At 41.3% G+C, this 18,149-nt stretch overlaps 1 protein-coding gene across 1 annotated transcript in view; it reads left to right on the forward strand.

The window, feature by feature from the left end:
- Window positions 1–216: 216 nt before the first annotated feature.
- Window positions 217–18,149, forward strand: part of LOC311061632 (uncharacterized protein) — a gene marked incomplete at its 3' end in the record, with an annotated part of 42,639 nt that continues 24,706 nt past the window's right edge. The window contains exons 1-4 of the mRNA XM_084080324.1: window positions 217–419; window positions 1,625–1,660; window positions 1,773–1,901; window positions 2,215–2,390. Of these exons, the coding sequence (XP_083936450.1) occupies window positions 218–419; window positions 1,625–1,660; window positions 1,773–1,901; window positions 2,215–2,390 (543 nt within the window). The 5' untranslated portion in view covers window position 217. The remainder of the gene's footprint in view (window positions 420–1,624; window positions 1,661–1,772; window positions 1,902–2,214; window positions 2,391–18,149) is intronic.

The raw sequence follows: 18,149 nt of genomic DNA on the forward strand, positions 1-18,149 counted from the left end.
GCTGCAAAATGTTTTGCCACTCAGTCTGGATGAGGGGGGGGGGGATAGAGTCCAGATCTCACACAGAAGCAGGCCTTCTGGGAAACCTTTGAAAGAGGCCTTCTGGGAAACTTTTGAAAGATTGGCACACAACTCATGACCTTGCGCTGAAGTATATAAAGAGAAACACCCTGTCTGCTACATTCTCACAGATCACAAGACCAGGCGAGATTTAGGGATGAAGGCTGCCGTTACTCTGCTGGTGGTGCTGTCGTCGTGTTTGTCTAGGACAGTGGTTCAGGGACAGGATGGAACGGTCACCCCTGACGAGTCAGATGTTAAAGACCTGGAGCATGAACTGGAGAACCTGGTGGCGGCGCTGAGAAACGCCACCAGCAGGATTGTAACACTGGAGACATGGAATGCAGGTAGCATTAAAGGTAGGGTAAGTGATTTACTTGGGTTAGAATAAGTGTTAAATTGCTCTATATTCTGATAGTACTCATTGCTATAGAGTGTTTGTTCAGTAAAAGGAGTCTCCCGTGTCTCTCAAGCTCTTTATTAAACAGAAAATGCGTTTTCAGTGCTCTCTCCTGATTGGCTTAAATTGTGTCACCTACCTGAAAATGTACTACATTCTGTTTACTAAAGAGCTGGAGAGACCCTTGCGAGTGAACAAACACTCCGTAGCAATGATTACTATTACTTTATCCTTTTTAACGAAAACTAAATAAATACCAAAAAAAATCAATTACCCAGTATTTCTCCAGTATTATTGATCCCCTGATGGTTGCTAATCACTGAGGAGATTCAGGTGTGGTTTCACAAATGTCAACAAGGTCATTGTGACCTCGTTGACATGTGTTGTTTGATGTTTGAAATATCCTCCACGTCATCGGCACCCATACCCTAGGTGGGGTTGGCGAAAGGGCCTACTCTGTGTGGAGTTTGCATGTTCTCCCCGTGTCTCCTAGGGTAGTTAATACCCTCACAAAAACATGTAGTAATCCTGGTCACTATACTGCCTCCCCCTGGTCAGCCGGGGCGCCTGATGGAGGAGAAGGGAACTGGTTGGAATAACGTGTTCCTTCCACGCGCTATGTCCAACCAGGGAAACTCCCCCCTGTCGGGTGATAAGAAGCGGCCTGCTTGCTCCTCATGCATTGAAGGAGGCATGAGCTTCAGCTTGGGCTCTCCCTAGGCTGGCAGAGGGTAGGTAGTGCCCAGGATTACATAGGCAATTGGCACTGGGTGAAAAAATGTGGGTTACAAAATCGTGGGATAAAAATTATAAAAAAAAAAAAAAAGAAAATAGCTCAAAACCAATAGTTTTAAACCAAAAAACAATGTGAATTTGTCCGTTTATTTTTTAACATTGAAGTGAATGGAGCAGAAAATCTTTGGAAATTGTTATCTCCTAATTTGTTGTGAATAACGAAAACATTTAAAAACTAAAAAATTAGAGAATATTTTTAGAAATGATGCGTTCTTGGCAGGCAATATTGGTTAACAGATGGTACCGCTGAGAATCATATTATGTCTTTATAATTTCTCTGTTTGACATGTGACCTCGCTCTGTTTATGTTTACAATATAAACACATTATCCAAATGAATATAATAATGTCAATACATGTGTGTTTATAGCGTTACAGAATAACGTGGCGGCCCTGCAGAGAGCTGGTGAGCTTGTTTTGTTTGTTAATCTGAACAGCGTTTCTTCCACGGTCCAGAAGTTTGAAACATGGTGAACACAATCACTTAGAACAAACATGTTGTTCTCCCGTGTTCACAGAGAGACAAAAGGTGGCTTTCTATGCTGGACTGACGAGCGCAGGACACGTGGGACCCTTCGATACTGATACCACACTGGTTTTCAAAAGTGTACTCACCAACATTGGCCAGGCGTACAACCTAGATACAGGTACTGACTACTGACGATCCTCATCTAATACAAAAATCATTAACGTACAGTTCTCTGAAGACGGCATGTACGTTATATTTGTTGCTAAATCAAATTGTTTTGCATACTGTAGGTTTGGCAAGTTTTCAGATCGTTAGATTTGTAATATTATTTATTATTTAATAGTATTTCTATTTGTTTCATGTGTTGGAGTATTTTCAGGCTATCAGTGGTACCGTGCACTCAGTAAACATCAGCTCCAGATGTTATCATAAATGTTGTTATCCACTAAATCCAGTGGTCACTAATCTCTGGTCGCTCTGCTCCGATGCAGGTATCTTCACAGCTCCAGTCAGAGGGGTCTATTACTTCAGATTCACTGCTATGGACATCCGCCAGTATCAGAAGGTGGCTGTGAGACTGATCCATAACAGCAGGCATATTGTCTGGAATGAAGGACAGAATGATGATACTGGCTTTGTTTCCCTATCTCATGGAGTGCCCTTAGAGGTACAGGAAGGTGACGTGGTCTACATGCAACTTCCTAAAGGTTATGGGGTGTTTGATGATGGTGGGTAAATACACCACATTTAGTGGATTCCTGATCTATCCCATGTGAGCAGAATGTCACTGCAAAATACATGTATACCTGTATGTATACCTGTATGGACAATGACATGGACAATGTATGGACAATGAATCATGAAGTTACAAAACAATGCAACTTCATGTTTTTTGTAATATAAACAAAAAATTCCCAATAGATAAATCTGGATTTTGATTAATGGTACAGAAATCTGTCAGGTTTCACATAAAAAAAAATGTGGGCGTCATTATAAATGATCATTTAAATTGGAAACAACAGATTGATACTGTATCTAAACTAAGATACAGTATCAGTACAGTACTAAACTACTTATCATTCAAAAGAGGTTTTTGAGAATGATTTCAAACTCAAATAGACACGAGCCACCCTCTCTTTAATACATATTCTTTATTGCCTATTGATAAGGTTCATGTTTTTCAAACCTGCTTATTTACGTTCAAATTTAAAAAATGTAAACAAGACCTTCCTTATTCTTTTCATATTTTGTTTCATGTTACTTCTGATTTTCACTCTTACCCCTAGGCAAAGACATGATTTTAATTTACCTTTTTGTCGTACATCAATATGTCATCACATTTAGAGGCCCTCAGTTGTGGAGCTCTCATGCATCACTCAAGTCTTCACTATCCTTCCCAATATTTAAGAAACATTTCAAACAATATCTCATTTCTTCCTTACTATAGTCCATTGATTTAGTAATATTTACAAAATTTTTTTTGTGTCTTTTTCATCTTTTGAGCAGTTTTTGTGTTTTTATTTCTTTATTTGCACCACTGCTCCTTTGGAAACTTGTATTATTTTGTATTGTTCTTATTGAACTTCTAATCCTGTTGTTTAATGACTTCTCCCATGAAGGAAAGGATTCCAAATTAGCCAGCCGGCTTATTCCTTTCCTTGGACAGCAATTTGTCATTTAATATGTATTGTTTCTATATTTGTTACAATGTGCTAATAAACTAAACTAAACTAAATGAATGAATGTCCATATCAAATAATAATATAAACAGTTCTTGGGTCTGTCCTATAACCTTATCGACCCCATCAATAAATGAACATTAATTGAAAGCCTGATGACTATAGCAGATGCTCTTCTCCAGAGATGCTCATAGGCCTGCGTCCTGCGTCGCTGACGCACAATATTGCGAAAGGACGCATTCATGACACCGTCGTGGCGTCCATGGGACGCACTAGAGTTGTCACCAACAACAGAGAAAAATATAAAAATAATTTGCGGTATATTTTTTTACCGCGAATATTTTACAAATCCACGGGACACCACCATTTTGCATGGCCACGTCCTACTTTATCCTACTTTATAAACAATAAAATCCATGTAGAAATCGTCTTAGAAAGACGATACAAATATCAATAATAATCCACGGGAGCCGCCATTTTGCGCATGCTCAGACCGAATTCTTTAGGTAACGCGTTTGCGCAGTTGAAACGTGGCGCTTGTAGATCTGCTATTTTCGGCTGCTATAGGGTTCAAGTGATTAATGTAAAAAAAGAAAAAATCATATCACACAATGATTTGGCGGACCCCCTGTAGTAACTCTGAGGACCCCCTGTTGAAGACCCCTGCTCTACTTTATTTAATCTAAATTAATGGATAAGTTATAGAAGTGCCCCTGTATTGTCATTACAGCATTTCCCTTAAATCAGTGGTTCCTTGAGGGGGTTCCAGGGGGTCCCCAGCAAAAGGTGTTAATACATTTTCACCCCTTTATCCATATTGTATACGTTGGCTATTCAAAAATAGCAGATATACAATAAATAAAAATACAAGATTAATGTTAGTGGTGTAAAATGGCACCCAAAAAGATTCTGAGGGAAACACAAAACCCCCCGTTGACAAAACCGTCCCAGGGGGCACCGAACCGGGTCCAAGCACCGGGTTTCACGTAGGGTGTGAATTTTGGTGGGACTCATAAAATGTCCCTGGGACTCATCTAAAAGACCACCTTTGGGTCCCAGGACCCATTACATTGAAAACCTAGCAACATCACTGCTTCGCCAAATTGTTTTGTAAAACTGCATGGCTGGAGCGGCATGAACATTTTGTCAAACAAATGGGTGGTAAACAATATATTGTTATATAAAAAGCTCAACATATGAAACGCTCACAAGAGACTCATGAAACGAGTCAAACGACGCCTAGAAACAACAGTGGAAAGAGGTCAGGGGTTAAAGGTGAAGCCTTTAAAGTTGGAGAATGGCTCAAGGAAGGTCAGCCAGTAACAGGCGTAGCTTTTTATTCGCCGAGCGTGTCCAAACCGAGGAGGCTCAGAGACACTTTTAAAACCTCCCTGAAGGTGCAAGAATGTCAGAACGCTCAACCTCACCCACACACACATCCACCTCCAGTTTTAGGGAGTTTCCAGCGATGCTGCAGGAAAGCACTTTACACTCCAGTCATTACAGCTCTTCAGCAGAGCAGGCCCACAGCCGTGAAGGCATCGGCTATGCAAATGTGTGACTGCTGAGCCAAGCAGGGATGAAGCAACACCACCATCTCTTAAATACACATCTCCATAACGGTAAAAGTATGCCGGTATACCATTTAAAACTTTTTTTCTTCCTACGATTGTTTCATTAGAGAGAAAATACGTCCAATTAACCCTTTAAGACCGGGAACGGATCTGTGTGTCCTTTTGTTTTTTCTTCAGATTTCTTTAGGCTATTCAAACATTTTTTGAAAAAAATTGAAAATGTGTGCAAATCTTTTTTTAAACTGTTTATTTAGAAGACATTCTTAGAATCCCCCAGAAGCAAAGATTTGAGTTAAAAATGTTGGCTTTAAAAAACATATATATTCAAAGATTTGCACAAACTTTCACGATTTAAAAAAAAAAAAAAGCAGATATACAAGCTCATAGCGCGGCACTCGGTGCCACGCTACGAGCTTGTATATCTGCTATTTGAATAGCCAAAGAAATCGACAAATGACACAGATGTGTTCCCGGTCTTAATGAGTTAAATTCATATCTCCATAACGGTAAAAGTATACCAGTATATTTAAAACTTTTTCTTCCCACGATTGTTTCATTAGAGAGAAAATACGTCCAATTAAGCATATTTTCACTGGTCAGAGGGTGTGCATTCAGAGGAGAAAGCTCAGACATATCTCTCAACTCTTATTAGCCTATAATCCTATTCTGACACCAACCGTAACACTGGAGACATACAGGACAGTACCCTTAGCCAATGGTCCAGGGACCTCCAGGGGTCTGACAGAGGGGCTATAGTGCCTGGTCCCCAGTCAAATGAGCAGTAGCTTTACCCATTGAGAGCTGAAGCCGATTCTACAAATGTCTCCATAAATCCCAACAGTTTTCTGAAAAACGTATGTTTCTGTATCAGTGGTGCTCAAACTTTTTCATGTCAAGGACCACCCAAACTTATATGTATTTGGCAGCGGACCCCTATCTCAAAATATGTTGTTCCAGACACCCCCCAGAAGCAAGGATTTGAGTTAAACATTTTCGCTTTAAAATAATACAAATATATTAATGTGCACACATTTTCTTGATTTTTCAAAAATAGCAGATCTACAAGCTCGAAGCGCGGCCGCGCTATGAGCTTGTATATCTGCTATTTTTGAATAGCCAAAGTGTAAAATAATGCTTGTTTAGCTCAAATCAAAATGTGACACAGATGCGTACCAGGTCTTAATGGGTTAATTTCATTTTGATTCCATTCACTTAAAAATTATTACGATGCAAAGCCAGTACAGAGTTCACTAACACTGACCAAATGGACCGAGTCAGAGGGCAACCACAACTCCACAGTGGTTATATATACATAGACTTTGTGTGCGTGCGTGTGTGCGTGCGTAGAAGCGTATGTGTGCATCTTCAGAACATTAACCAAGAAATAAAAGTTTATGATGGGGTAATATATTCATGATGACACTTAAGCTGCTGTACTGATAATATTTTAATGTTCTCTATCTGTCATGCCAGCGAGACTCATGCCAATACTCTCTGTAGAGCTGCCAGTATTTTATAAGAACTGGCAACAGGAACGTGGGTCACACAGTAAACACATCAGCTTGTTCTTTTGCTTAGCACCACTTGGCACCTGGCCGCCACAACACATTCAAAAAGAGTGAATTTAATAGGTATATAATGTATGTAATAAGATCACTCCTTAACCCATTGAGACCTGAATTCTGTAGCTATTCAAAAATCGTGAACAAATATTTTCCACATTATTTTCAAAAAACTGTTAGGATTTAGACTTTTTTTTTTAACCGGTCTCAGGTCTTAATGGGTTAAACCGACTTCAAATGAAAACGCGTGTTGTGTGTACATGCGTATGTGTGTGTGTGTGTGTATATGTGTGTGTGTGTGTGTGTGTGTGTGTGTGTGTGTGTGTGTGTGTGTGTGTGTGTGTGTGTGTGTGTGTGTGTGTGTGTGTGTGTGTGTGTGTGTGTGCATGCATTCTCAGACAGACCGACCGTTCAGGGTGAGGTACTGGGCTCCATGACAAACCTCTTCTCCCCTCTGGGGTCAGAGAAGGCTAGGGTGCATCTCTGCCAGTGGTGTAAAAAGTACACACTTATTTTACTTGAGTAAAAGTATCAATGTAGAAATACTCTGTTATAAGAAAAAGTCCGGAATTAAAAATGTACTTGAGTAAAAGTAAAAAAGTATTGGTATCAAAATATATGTAAAGTACAAAAGTAAAAGTGCTCATTATGCATTTAAAATGTATAAAATGTGTAAAAAAGAATAAAATAGTAGCAGATCTACAAGTTCACGATGCGTTTCATCGCGACTTGTAGATCGGCTATTTTCAGATGGCCAAAATGTATATAGGGCTGAAGTGGGTAATGTTTTGTAATAATAAAAATCTACAAAGTAACTAGTAACTCAGGTTTTCAAATAATTGTGGTGGAGTGCCTCTGAGATGTAGTGGAGTCGAAGTAAAAGTACGGAAAATTGGAAATACTCTGGTAAAGTAAAAGTACCTCAAAATTGAGGTACTTTTCAAAGTACAGTACTTCTCTGCACTATGTCTCTCGTCTTGTTCCGAGTGGCCAGTGTGTCGAGGGCAACGAGTGGAAAAGATGTGACCTTGAAGATAATTACAGCAGCTTTTCAAGTGAGCATCAAACTTCTGACGGAGGTCAGCCTCTCAGCGGACGACCTGGAGATTCAAAGTGACAAAACGAGCCATGTAGCCACTATAGCAGATGGCTGGAGCCAGGCAGCGGTGCACAGAGCGTGACAAGAAGGACCCGTGTCGCTAGTCTGCCCCTCAAAGCCCAGCGGAGGAGCAGCACTCATATGGGTGATAATGACCACAGGCCTCCTGTGTAGCAGCAGAACAAGCAGCCGGGGAGGAGAAATGAACCGTGGAGGAAATCACCGTCGCAGGGCGGAAAACTTGTATCTCTATACTTCAACTTTGTATGTTTTTTTTTTGTTTTGTTTTTCCATATAGTGAGTTAATGCCCTATAGTATACTTTGCATGTTTTTTTTGTTTTCTTTTCATACAGTAAATTAATGCCCTATAGCAGGGGTCTTCAACAGGGGGGCTGGGACCCCTAGGGGGTCCTCAAAGGTACTACAGGGGGTCCACCAAATCGTTGTGTGATAGGAACATAGTTGTTTACATTTGAACTTTAACCCTAGCATCCCTATTCTAAAAGGACAACTTTAGCCGAAAATAGCCGATCTACAAGCTCACAACGCATGCGAGGCGTTGTGAGCTTGTAGAGCGGCTATTTTTGGCGAAGAGAGGGGGGAAAAGAGCAGACTAAGTACAGATTAAAAGTTTTCTAAGTTTAAGTGGTTAAATGTCTGAAAATACACATTAACATGAATCCAACATCTATGAAAAGCTATCTGCAACACAATGTTATGCAATATATAGTGGGGGGGGTCCCTGCTTCATCTCTCCCTCAGAGAGGGGGTCCTTGGGCTGAAAACGTTGAAAGACCCCTGCCCTATAGTATACTTCGTCGTACCAGAGTGTCTCGCAAACGTAGCGAAAATAGCCAATCCACAAGCTCACGCCGCGTCGCGATGCGACACGTTGTGAGCTTGTAGATCGCCTACAGTATGTTCACTAGTTTAGAAACATTTGGAAAGTGAAAGTGGTTAAGTGTGTCTGTGGGTTTTTATAAATATTGAACCAATGAAAGTTATTAACAAGAGTTTTGGACTAAATAATAACTACCGTGGGTCTTTTTTTTGTCCATTTCCTGAAAGCAACGGTTTTGGACATGCGAGGGTTCCACCCGACAGCGCCGAAATGAGCCAGGACGAGGGGGGATTGGAGCGCCGTCAATCTGGCCTTGATCCTGGGTCTCACACCACTAACTCCCACACCTCTCTCTCTCTCTCTCTCTCTCTCTCTCTCTCTCTCTCTCTCTCTCTCTCTCTCTCCTGGGCCCTCTTAACCCGTTTAGACCGGGGAACGCATACTGTGTCATTTTTCGATTTGTAGCCTATAACCGTTATTTCATACTTTAAAAAAAGTAGAAGATCTACAAGCTCGTAGCTACGAGCTTGTAGATCAAGCTATTTTTTTTTAAATCTTGAACATTTGTAACTCAAATCTTCTGGCGGTCCCTGGAACAAAATATTTGACAAATGTTCGTTTTAAAAAATATATATATATTCAAAGATTTGCACATATGATTTGTCAAAAATAGCAGATCTACAAGCTCATAGCGCTGCACTCGGTGCCGCGCTATGAGCTTGTAGATCTGCTATTTTTCCCGGTGTAAATGGATTAAGCATGAAACACAAAAAGGATATTACACGTCTTTACGTTTTGCTTCAAGAGCGGCGGATTCCTCCCCCCCCCCCCCCCCCGCTTTCATCTCTCTCATCCTTCCATGTCCTTCTCATGAGGCTTGGGTGGCAAAGCCTACATTTCTTCATACCTTCCTGACATTCCACCGGGGCATAGGGTAAATGGTAACCGCCTTCCATACCGACATCTCGCCACTCCGACTAGTGGCTTCCGCGTGCGGTTAAGGTTAGGGTTAGGGTTAGGTATAGGGTTCGTTAACGTCGGAAAGGCGACATGTCGGAAAGGCAACATGTAACCAGGGTAAATGACGGTATTTAAACGCTGAACTGCTGGCGATAGAAGTCATTGCAGCATGTATATGACATTGTCTAGCCTGCAAACGATGTGCGTCTAATATGCAATTAACCTACTTATAGAGGATATGCCGTCGTCTTTCGAAGTGTGTCTCCTGAAGGCGGACGGCCTCTGCTCCGTTGGGAGTCGGCGAGGTGGCGAGCGACTTCTGAGTTTGGCGGTGGTGGGGTGGCGGTGGTGGGGCCCTCTACTATTAAGCTGGAGCAAGCTGGGTGACGACTGTTTGGCGGCATTCGTTTCACAAGCTGGTCTTGCACCATTTCTTTTTTTTTTGTGCCACAATTTTGTAACCCAATTTTTTTTCACCCAGTGCCAATTGCCAATGTGATCCTGGGCGCTACACTCCCTCTGGCACCCTAGGGAGAGCCCAGAACTGAGCTCAAGCCTCCTTCAATGCATGAGGAGCTAGCAAGCCGCTTCTTATCACCAGACAGGTTGAGTTACCCCGGTTGGACATTAGCGCGTGGAAGGAACACGTTATTCCAACCAGTTCCTTTCCCCTCCATCAGTCGCCGCTGCGAGTGCGTAGAGCTTGAGCAGACTGTCGAAAACATAATAATTACCACCTGTCCCCAGCACAGAACACCTTGAAAGGCCCGGCGTCTTTGATGTGGGATCAAAGACGAGGGTGTGGCTGCGCGAAACGAAACTGGACTTCTGGTGATGATGTACAAGAGGAGAAGAATCTACTTAGACAAGTCTAATTGGGTTTAGATACTTATGGTCCATAGAATAATTGATAGTGAGGAAATAGCAAGAATTCTTCCATAGAACCTTACTGACTGACTGTTGAATAAAATCAAGTGGATAACTAGAAAAAGTGCTCCTCGGAGCACAGGTCTCCGCCAGGTCAGGTGCGTTATTGTGGCCTCCTGGTGGCGCTATAATAGGCCATGGTGAAGAGGGTGCCATTTATTCTTAGGCCTTTCATGGCAATCTGACACTGCATTCATGATTTGAGGCATTTTGTTCCAAACATGTGTTTTGCTAAATCAAACCTGCTGGTGGCGCTATAACAAGCCATTGTGAAAAGGGTGGCATGTCTTCCTCGGCCTAGTGGGAATGAGCGTGTGAAATTTCACGGAAATCGCAAGCTGTGTGCAGAATTTGAGGCATTTGGTTCCAAATGGACCAATCCTGCAAACTTTGGAAGCCAACCTTAGCCAATGAGGATGGAATATGGGAAATCGGACAGATCCCTGTTGATCACATGACTATAGAGATACTGTGTACCGATTTGCATGACGTTTGGATAAAATCTGTAGGAGTGATATATATATATTTTTTTTTTTTGCACGAATCCGCCTCCTGGTGGCGCTATAACAGGCCCATGTGAAAAAATTGGGGCAGAGATTCTGAATAGGCTCTATGCACAGCAGCCATTTTGGAGAGAAATTGGGCCTTTTCTTCACTTCCTTCACAGGTGTTACCAATGATACTAATGAAGGCTCTGTTCCATTCTGGTCAAACAGAGTCAGGGTGCTGATATTGTGCATGTTGGCTCACTAGAAACACTAGTGGGTCTCAAAGTGTGGTCCAGGGACCCTCATGGTTCCTTGAGGGGGTCTAACTCTGAGACCCTTACGGGTCCATTTGGTTCCATTTGTACACTCTCAGAGTTATGGGGGTCCTTGAAATTTAAAAGTTTGAGAACCACTAAATGGAACAGATCCTTCATTAGTATCATTGGTAACACCTGTGAAGGAAGTAAGGAAGAGGCCCAATTTCTGTCCAATATGGCTGCTGTGCATAGAGCCTATTGGCATCCAGGGAGTGTGTGTGCACAGTTTCGCAGCGACCGCGCCAACGCTGCCGGAGATTAGCTGTTAAAGGAGAATTCCGGTCATTTTAAGTGTTATGTTTGATGTGTGTCAAATCACTTACCAACGTAGAAATGAAAATCGCGTTACTCCACTGATCCCCCTATCGACCCCCACCGTTGGCATTATAGGAGGATATAGGATAGCCCAAATTCGCCTATTTTAACCAATGCAAAGTCTGTTTTTTTGCTTCTAGTACTCATTGTTGAGTCCCATGATAATGTAACAGGCGCTAAAACTCCCGACAAGCTAACGGCTAATAACAGAACGAGCTAATGCTGGTTGCTGGTTTCTCTCCCGACCTGGCAACCTGGGGCTGCCATGCAGAGAGATAAGCAGCCCCAGCGTTAGCTCGTTTGTTATTAGCCGTTAGCTTGTCGGGAGTTTTAGCGCCTGTTACATTATCATGGGACTCAACAATGAGTACTAGAAGCAAAAAAACAGACTTTGCATTGGTTAAAATAGGCGAATTTGGGCTATCCTATATCCTCCTATAATGCCAACGGTGGGGGTCGATAGGGGGATCAGTGGAGTAACGCGATTTTCATTTCTACGTTGGTAAGTGATTTGACACACATCAAACATAACACTTAAAATGACCGGAATTCTCCTTTAACGGACGGACAGGACACACGGACGGACGGACTGACGGGGGGTAAAACATACTCTCTCGCCATGCATTTTGGCCTGGCGGAGACAATAAACTGATTTTGAAGTTGGAAGAAGTCACCTCAAGATAAGGTGATATGAGGAAATATTTTCATGAATCCATGTGTGTATTTTTCATGTTATTGAAAATCATACCTTCTGCTATAATCGTAATACCTTGATACCACCTGAGACTATTTCTCATCTTTGAGTCATGACAGAGTCGGTCCAGGCTTGCACATCCATTGGGTGTCTGCGCGTGCACATTCATGCAGTTGGTGTGTGTGTGTGTGTGTGTGTGTGTGTGTGTGTGTGTGTGTGTGTGTGTGTGTGTGTGTGTGTGTGTGTGTGTGTGTGTGTGTGTGTGTGTGCCAGTCAGACGTATACAGTGGAATATAAACAAACATGCTTGGAGGAGTGTAGCGTTTCATCATCTTGGAGTGTAATGAAAAGCAACATTACCAGGAAGTCTCCGGGGGTCTAATCAGCACAAAGCCCCCCCAGCACTGCTGCCTTCCACACAAACCACTGACCACATTTCTGGCTCCAATAAAAAGCGAATGGTTAGGGGGGAAACTAAATGAAATAAAACAATGAAAAGCTAATGGTTTAGGGGGGAAACTGAACAATACAATAAAACAACCAATGTAAAGCAAATGGTTAGGGGAGAACAAAAAAAGGGGTTGTGACGCTGGAGTGTGCACAAAATGTGGGTGAAAAGCAGTGGTGTAAAGTAACTAAGTACGTTTACTCAAGTACTGTACCTAAGTAAAATGTTTTGGTATTTCCAATTTGCTGGAGTATTTCCAATTTTCTATATTTTTACTTCTACTCCACTACATCTCACAGGCATTGTTTTTACTTTTACTTCACTTGAAAACTTTAGTTACTAGTTACTTGCAGATATACATTATTATATTATAAAACATACATTAACCACTTTAGGCCCATTTTATATCTAGGTTATTTGAAAATATTCAAACATTTTAGTACTGTACTTTTACTTTTGGTACTTTAAGTACATTTTGATACCAATACTTTTGTACTTTTACTCAAGTGAATTTTGAATTCCGGACTTTTACTTGTAACAGAGTACTTCTACATTGCAGTATTACTTTCACTTAAGTAAAACATTTGAGTACTTTTTCCACTGGTGAAAAGCAAACAAGAGAATATGACTTTATCGTCGTGGGCAAATATTCCTCACATGCCTTTCATATCTCACTGTCTGATGTTTATGAATTTCAATATAAGAACACTTTACATTTCAATTTCACCCCTAAAGAAGCAATAACATTAAAGCTCAGCTGAAGATAAACATTACCCTGAGGGCTGCTCATTCCATATTCAGGATAAATAATACTTTTATTTCCTCTATCTTAACAATCTCTCTCTCTCTCTCTCTCTCTCTCTCTCTCTCTCTCTCTCTCTCTCTCTCTCTCTCAATGGGTTTTCATGAAGCAATCATTTATACGCTCTTCTCCTCCAGGCGTTACGTAAATGACATGAAATAGCAGAGCTTAATGCAGCAGTCAAGCCCGCTACAAAACCACACAAAATAAAAAATGCACATAAACGTGTTTGTGAGAGCACACATGCACGTCAAGAGCATTAAAATAAGAGTGGTTGCGCCATTTCTGCACCTTAGCAACACATTTGCATAATGAGGGCCCAAGGATCCCCACAGAGCAAGGGGGAAGTAAATTGGTGACATTATTATAATTTGCGCTTATTTGAGTGACAAATAAATAGTCCAATAAAATGACATACAGTAGCACCATTAAATTACACAGCACGCAGCACGTCACACGAGCTCCCAACATACGAAACCGCTGAAAAACAACCTAAAGTCCCTAACAAATATCGAACCAGAAAAACACGGTGCATTACTAACCCGTAGCTTTTTCTATAAACAGTGCGAGCATAGCAACCGTCTATTCATAAGCAACGCAATCAACGCTTCCTTTGTGTACAGTGTAGAATGGAGGCAGATGTTTTCATAAAGGGGAGAGAGAGAGAGAGAGAGAGAGAGAGAGAGAGACAGAGAGAGAGAGAGAGAGAGAGAGAGAGAGAGAGAGAGAGAGAGAGAGAGAGAGAGAGAGAGAGAGAGAGAGACAGAGAGACAGAGAGACAGAGAGAGAGAGAGAGAGAGAGACAGAGAGACAGGAGAGAGAGAGAGAGAGAGAGAGAGACAGAGAGACAGAGAGAGAGAGAGAGAGAAGTGACGAGAAAGAATCAGAGAGAAGAAAAGAGAGGAAAAAAGAGAGAGAGAGTAACAGCAATCAGCCATGGCCATCATGCACAGGAAGAATGAACAGATTGGCTGTCGAGGAGACAAATGAACTGTATTGATGTCTGTCTGATGCGTTCACACACCGGCATGCGGGTCATTTGTGTTCAATTCCATTTAGTTTCAGTTAGTTATCTCCTGCACCACGCCGAAAGGCAGCCGCAGGACGGAGGTCGTTTTCACCCCATATAGAGGTGATTCTGTCACGGCAGGTCCTCTACAGCCAACTTCAATCCGGCCAGAGGTCTGCTGCATGTGGGCAGTGGTGGAAAAAGTACTCAAATGCTTTACCTATGTAAAAGTATCAATACTGCCATGCAGAAGTACTCTGTTACAAGTAAAAGTCCGGAATTCAAAATGGTACTTGAGTAAAAGTACAAAAGTATTGGCATCAAAACGTACTTAAATTACCAAAAGTTAAAGTACTTGAATGTTTGAAAATAGCCGATCTACAAGCAATCTCGGTGCGACGCGTTGTGAGCTTGTAGATCTGCTATTTTCATAGCCTCCGTATAAAATAGGGCTTAAGTGGTTAGTGTATGTTTCATAATATCATCATTTATATCTACAAAGTAACTAGTAACTACATTTTTCAAATAATTGTAGTGGAGTAAAAGTACAATATTTGCCTCTGAGATGTAGTGGAGTAGAAGTAAAAGTATTGGAAATTGAAAGTAAAGAAGTAAAGTACAAATACCTAAATTGTACTTAAATGCAGTATTCAAGTAAATGCACTTAGTTACTTTCCACCACTGGCTGTGGGTCAACAAAACCGTTACAAAGACCACATGAAGGAACTACTCAACGACTGCAACAAAACCCTCAAACCTGGAACAGCAGCATATGGAAACACCTGTCGCTCTTCATAGGGATGCCACCGATTATTCGAATTTTCGAATATTCGTTACAGTCTCCATAATCGAAAATGATTTTTAAAATTCGATTTTAATTATATATATTTTTTATTATTATTTAAAAAAAAAAATTTTTTTTACTTTTTACTTTTTTTTTTTTTTACTTTTTACTTTTGTATGCCTTAGTTTCAATCAAAATATATGCTAATACTAATAATAGTAATATTATAGTCTTAATAATTGTAAATGGCCACAGTTTCAGAGCGTTTCACTGTTTCAGCCCAGCCCAAACATGAACTCTGCAGCCGCACTGAGGCCCCTGCTGGAAAGCATCCCAGCCCAAACATTAACGTAACTAATAATTGGGCCGCGCAACCCGGAAATGACCGTAATAATGCTAAAACAGGAGCGAAAATATTTAAAAAAAAAAAAAAAAAAAAAAAAAAAGTTTTTTTTTTTGAAAAATATTTTTCAAAAAACGGCGCCGTCGAATATTCGAAAAATATTCGCCAGGGCTGTCCGAATTTCGAATTTGCTGAAGGTCAGATTGTGGCATCCCTAGCTCTTCATGCCCCAGGTGTCTCTCACCTGGAGGAGAAGACCTCCTTGACACTTGAAAATGAGTGGAGACGATGGATAAAATGATGAGTGCACCGCCAGGTTCAACACACACACCTGTCCCACGTGTGGGAAAGACATGGTCTACACAGCCACATGAGGGAGCGTACCAAGAGCTGAAACACCCAATGCCCCAGGGAGATATGAAGTCGTCATCATCAACAACAATGAACTGCCAAAAGCAAGTGAGTGTGTGTGTGTGTGTGTGTGTGTGTGTGTGTGTGTGTGTGTGTGTGTGTGTGTGTGTGTGTGTGTGTGTGTGTGTGTGTGTGTGTGTGTGTGTGTGTGTGTGTGTGTGTGTGTGTAGTGTAACATTTCTAATGCACGATGCTGCCAGAAGGATTGCGTGCGCCAAACACCACACCACACCTCATCAATGCCGAGCCCAATTTTGAAGACTCCATAGACCACCAATTACAGATGTTTTGGCCAATATTTTGTCAATAACAAAAAAAAATCTAATGTATAAAAAAAAACATGTTAAAATAAATAAAATACAGACCACTTAAGCCCTATTCAAACTTCAAAAGATCTAAAAGCTCACAACACAGAGCAGTTTGTAGATTGGCTATTATTTTTTGAAAGATTTCGCCTCTACTGACATCAGGTTGAAAGTGTTTCAAAGTCAGGACAAATTGGCTGCATAATTGCCAACACTGAAAAAAGTCAAATAATGGCAGATATATCGGCCAAACAAATGACCAATATATTGGTGTAGCTCTATCTAGAACCCCAGAACCCCCACACACACACACAGGCGGCTGCTCATCAGAAGGTAAATTAGAGTGAAATTACAGGAAGAGAGAGAGAGCAGAGAGAGGAAGTGGAGATGAGCTTCACAAGTCACCAGGAGTGATGAAATCCAAGGTGTTTTTCATGCAAGGATGTGTCACATCTTTGTGTACTTGCTGTAATTTAACCCTTTAGGACCGGGAAAGCATCATTTGTGTCATTTTAAGATTTCTTTGGCTATTAAAAAATAGCAGATATACAAGCTCATAGTGCGGCTATGAGCTTGTAGATCTGCTATTTGTTTTTATCGTGAAAATGTGTGCAAATATTAGGAAACATTTTTTAAAGCGAACATTTGTAAAATATTTCGTTCCAGGGACTCCCAGAAACAAAGATTTGAGTTACAAATGTCTGCCCAAAAGGCGCGGCACTCGGTGCTCGCTTGTATATCTGCTATTTTTGAATAGCCAAATAAACCTTTAAAAATGACACACAAATGCGTTCCCGGTCTTACCGGGTTAACAAGAGTGTCACAGAAGGCTGTGAGGTTTAATAGCGCCACAGTTTTCTCGAGCTCCTGCAGGGCTGGGAAGGAACAATAGGTCTTTTGATGTTGTTCACGGCTCAAACATTTATGGGAAACTGTTTGAAAGAGCATCCTTCATCCACACATAAACACACACTGCATGAAAGAGAGGAGAGAGAGAGAGAGATAGAGACAGAGAGAGCGGGGGTCCTTGTGTGAAGAGTAACAAGCACCAAACAGATAATAAAAAGGAACAGAAAATACACTGAGTTCTAATTTTCACTGTGGCCTTTTGGTGTTTTTAAACAGTAACACAATGCTTGACGTTGTAATTCCCTGGCCATTTGTAAGACAAATAAAGATGGTATGGATAAAGTCAGTTGGTGTTAAGCTCTTTGAAACCTTGTTGACAAAATATTTAAAAAGTGTTTCTGTCCAAACAATGTACATTTTTACACTTACAATTTAGGCATCCAAGAGCGACTACGAGGTGGGAATAAGCTAGTGTAAGCATGAACTCTATAGTCAATAAACAACCAGGTAAATAGTCACATAGACCCCTTAACAGACGACGTCACACGGATGAGAACCAATATGCGTGCAACCAGTATGCACGCAATGAAACCCATTCTATCAGCTCTCGCTAGGACGCGCCTCACTAGCCAACACACAAGAGGGGGTTGGGGTGTGCTGAAACCAGCGCACCCCGAAACAACAGGTTGGAAATTGATTGTGTGAAACAATCACCTGTGCGTCCAGTCTAAATGTTAGTAAACAAATAATTGGTCTATACGTAGAGTGCAGAGAGAACAATGTACTGTAGTGTAGTGCAGTGGTTCCCAAGTTTGGGGTCCCTACCCCAAAATTATTTTGGGGGGTCTCCAGATGAGTAGCTTAATGTGCAACATTGTTTTCTCACTAAACAGTAACCAACATACAGTAAAAGTGTATACATATATCTGCACATAATTTAAGGACCTTTTTAAGGACCTTTTTAATACCAAATTGGCCAAATTGTCAAATACTAAGCAAGACTGAGGCAAACATTGAG

This window comes from Gymnoscopelus microlampas (assembly GCF_963454915.1).
Source record: "Gymnoscopelus microlampas genome assembly, chromosome: 15".
In the NCBI taxonomy this organism is placed as follows: domain Eukaryota; kingdom Metazoa; phylum Chordata; class Actinopteri; order Myctophiformes; family Myctophidae; genus Gymnoscopelus; species Gymnoscopelus microlampas.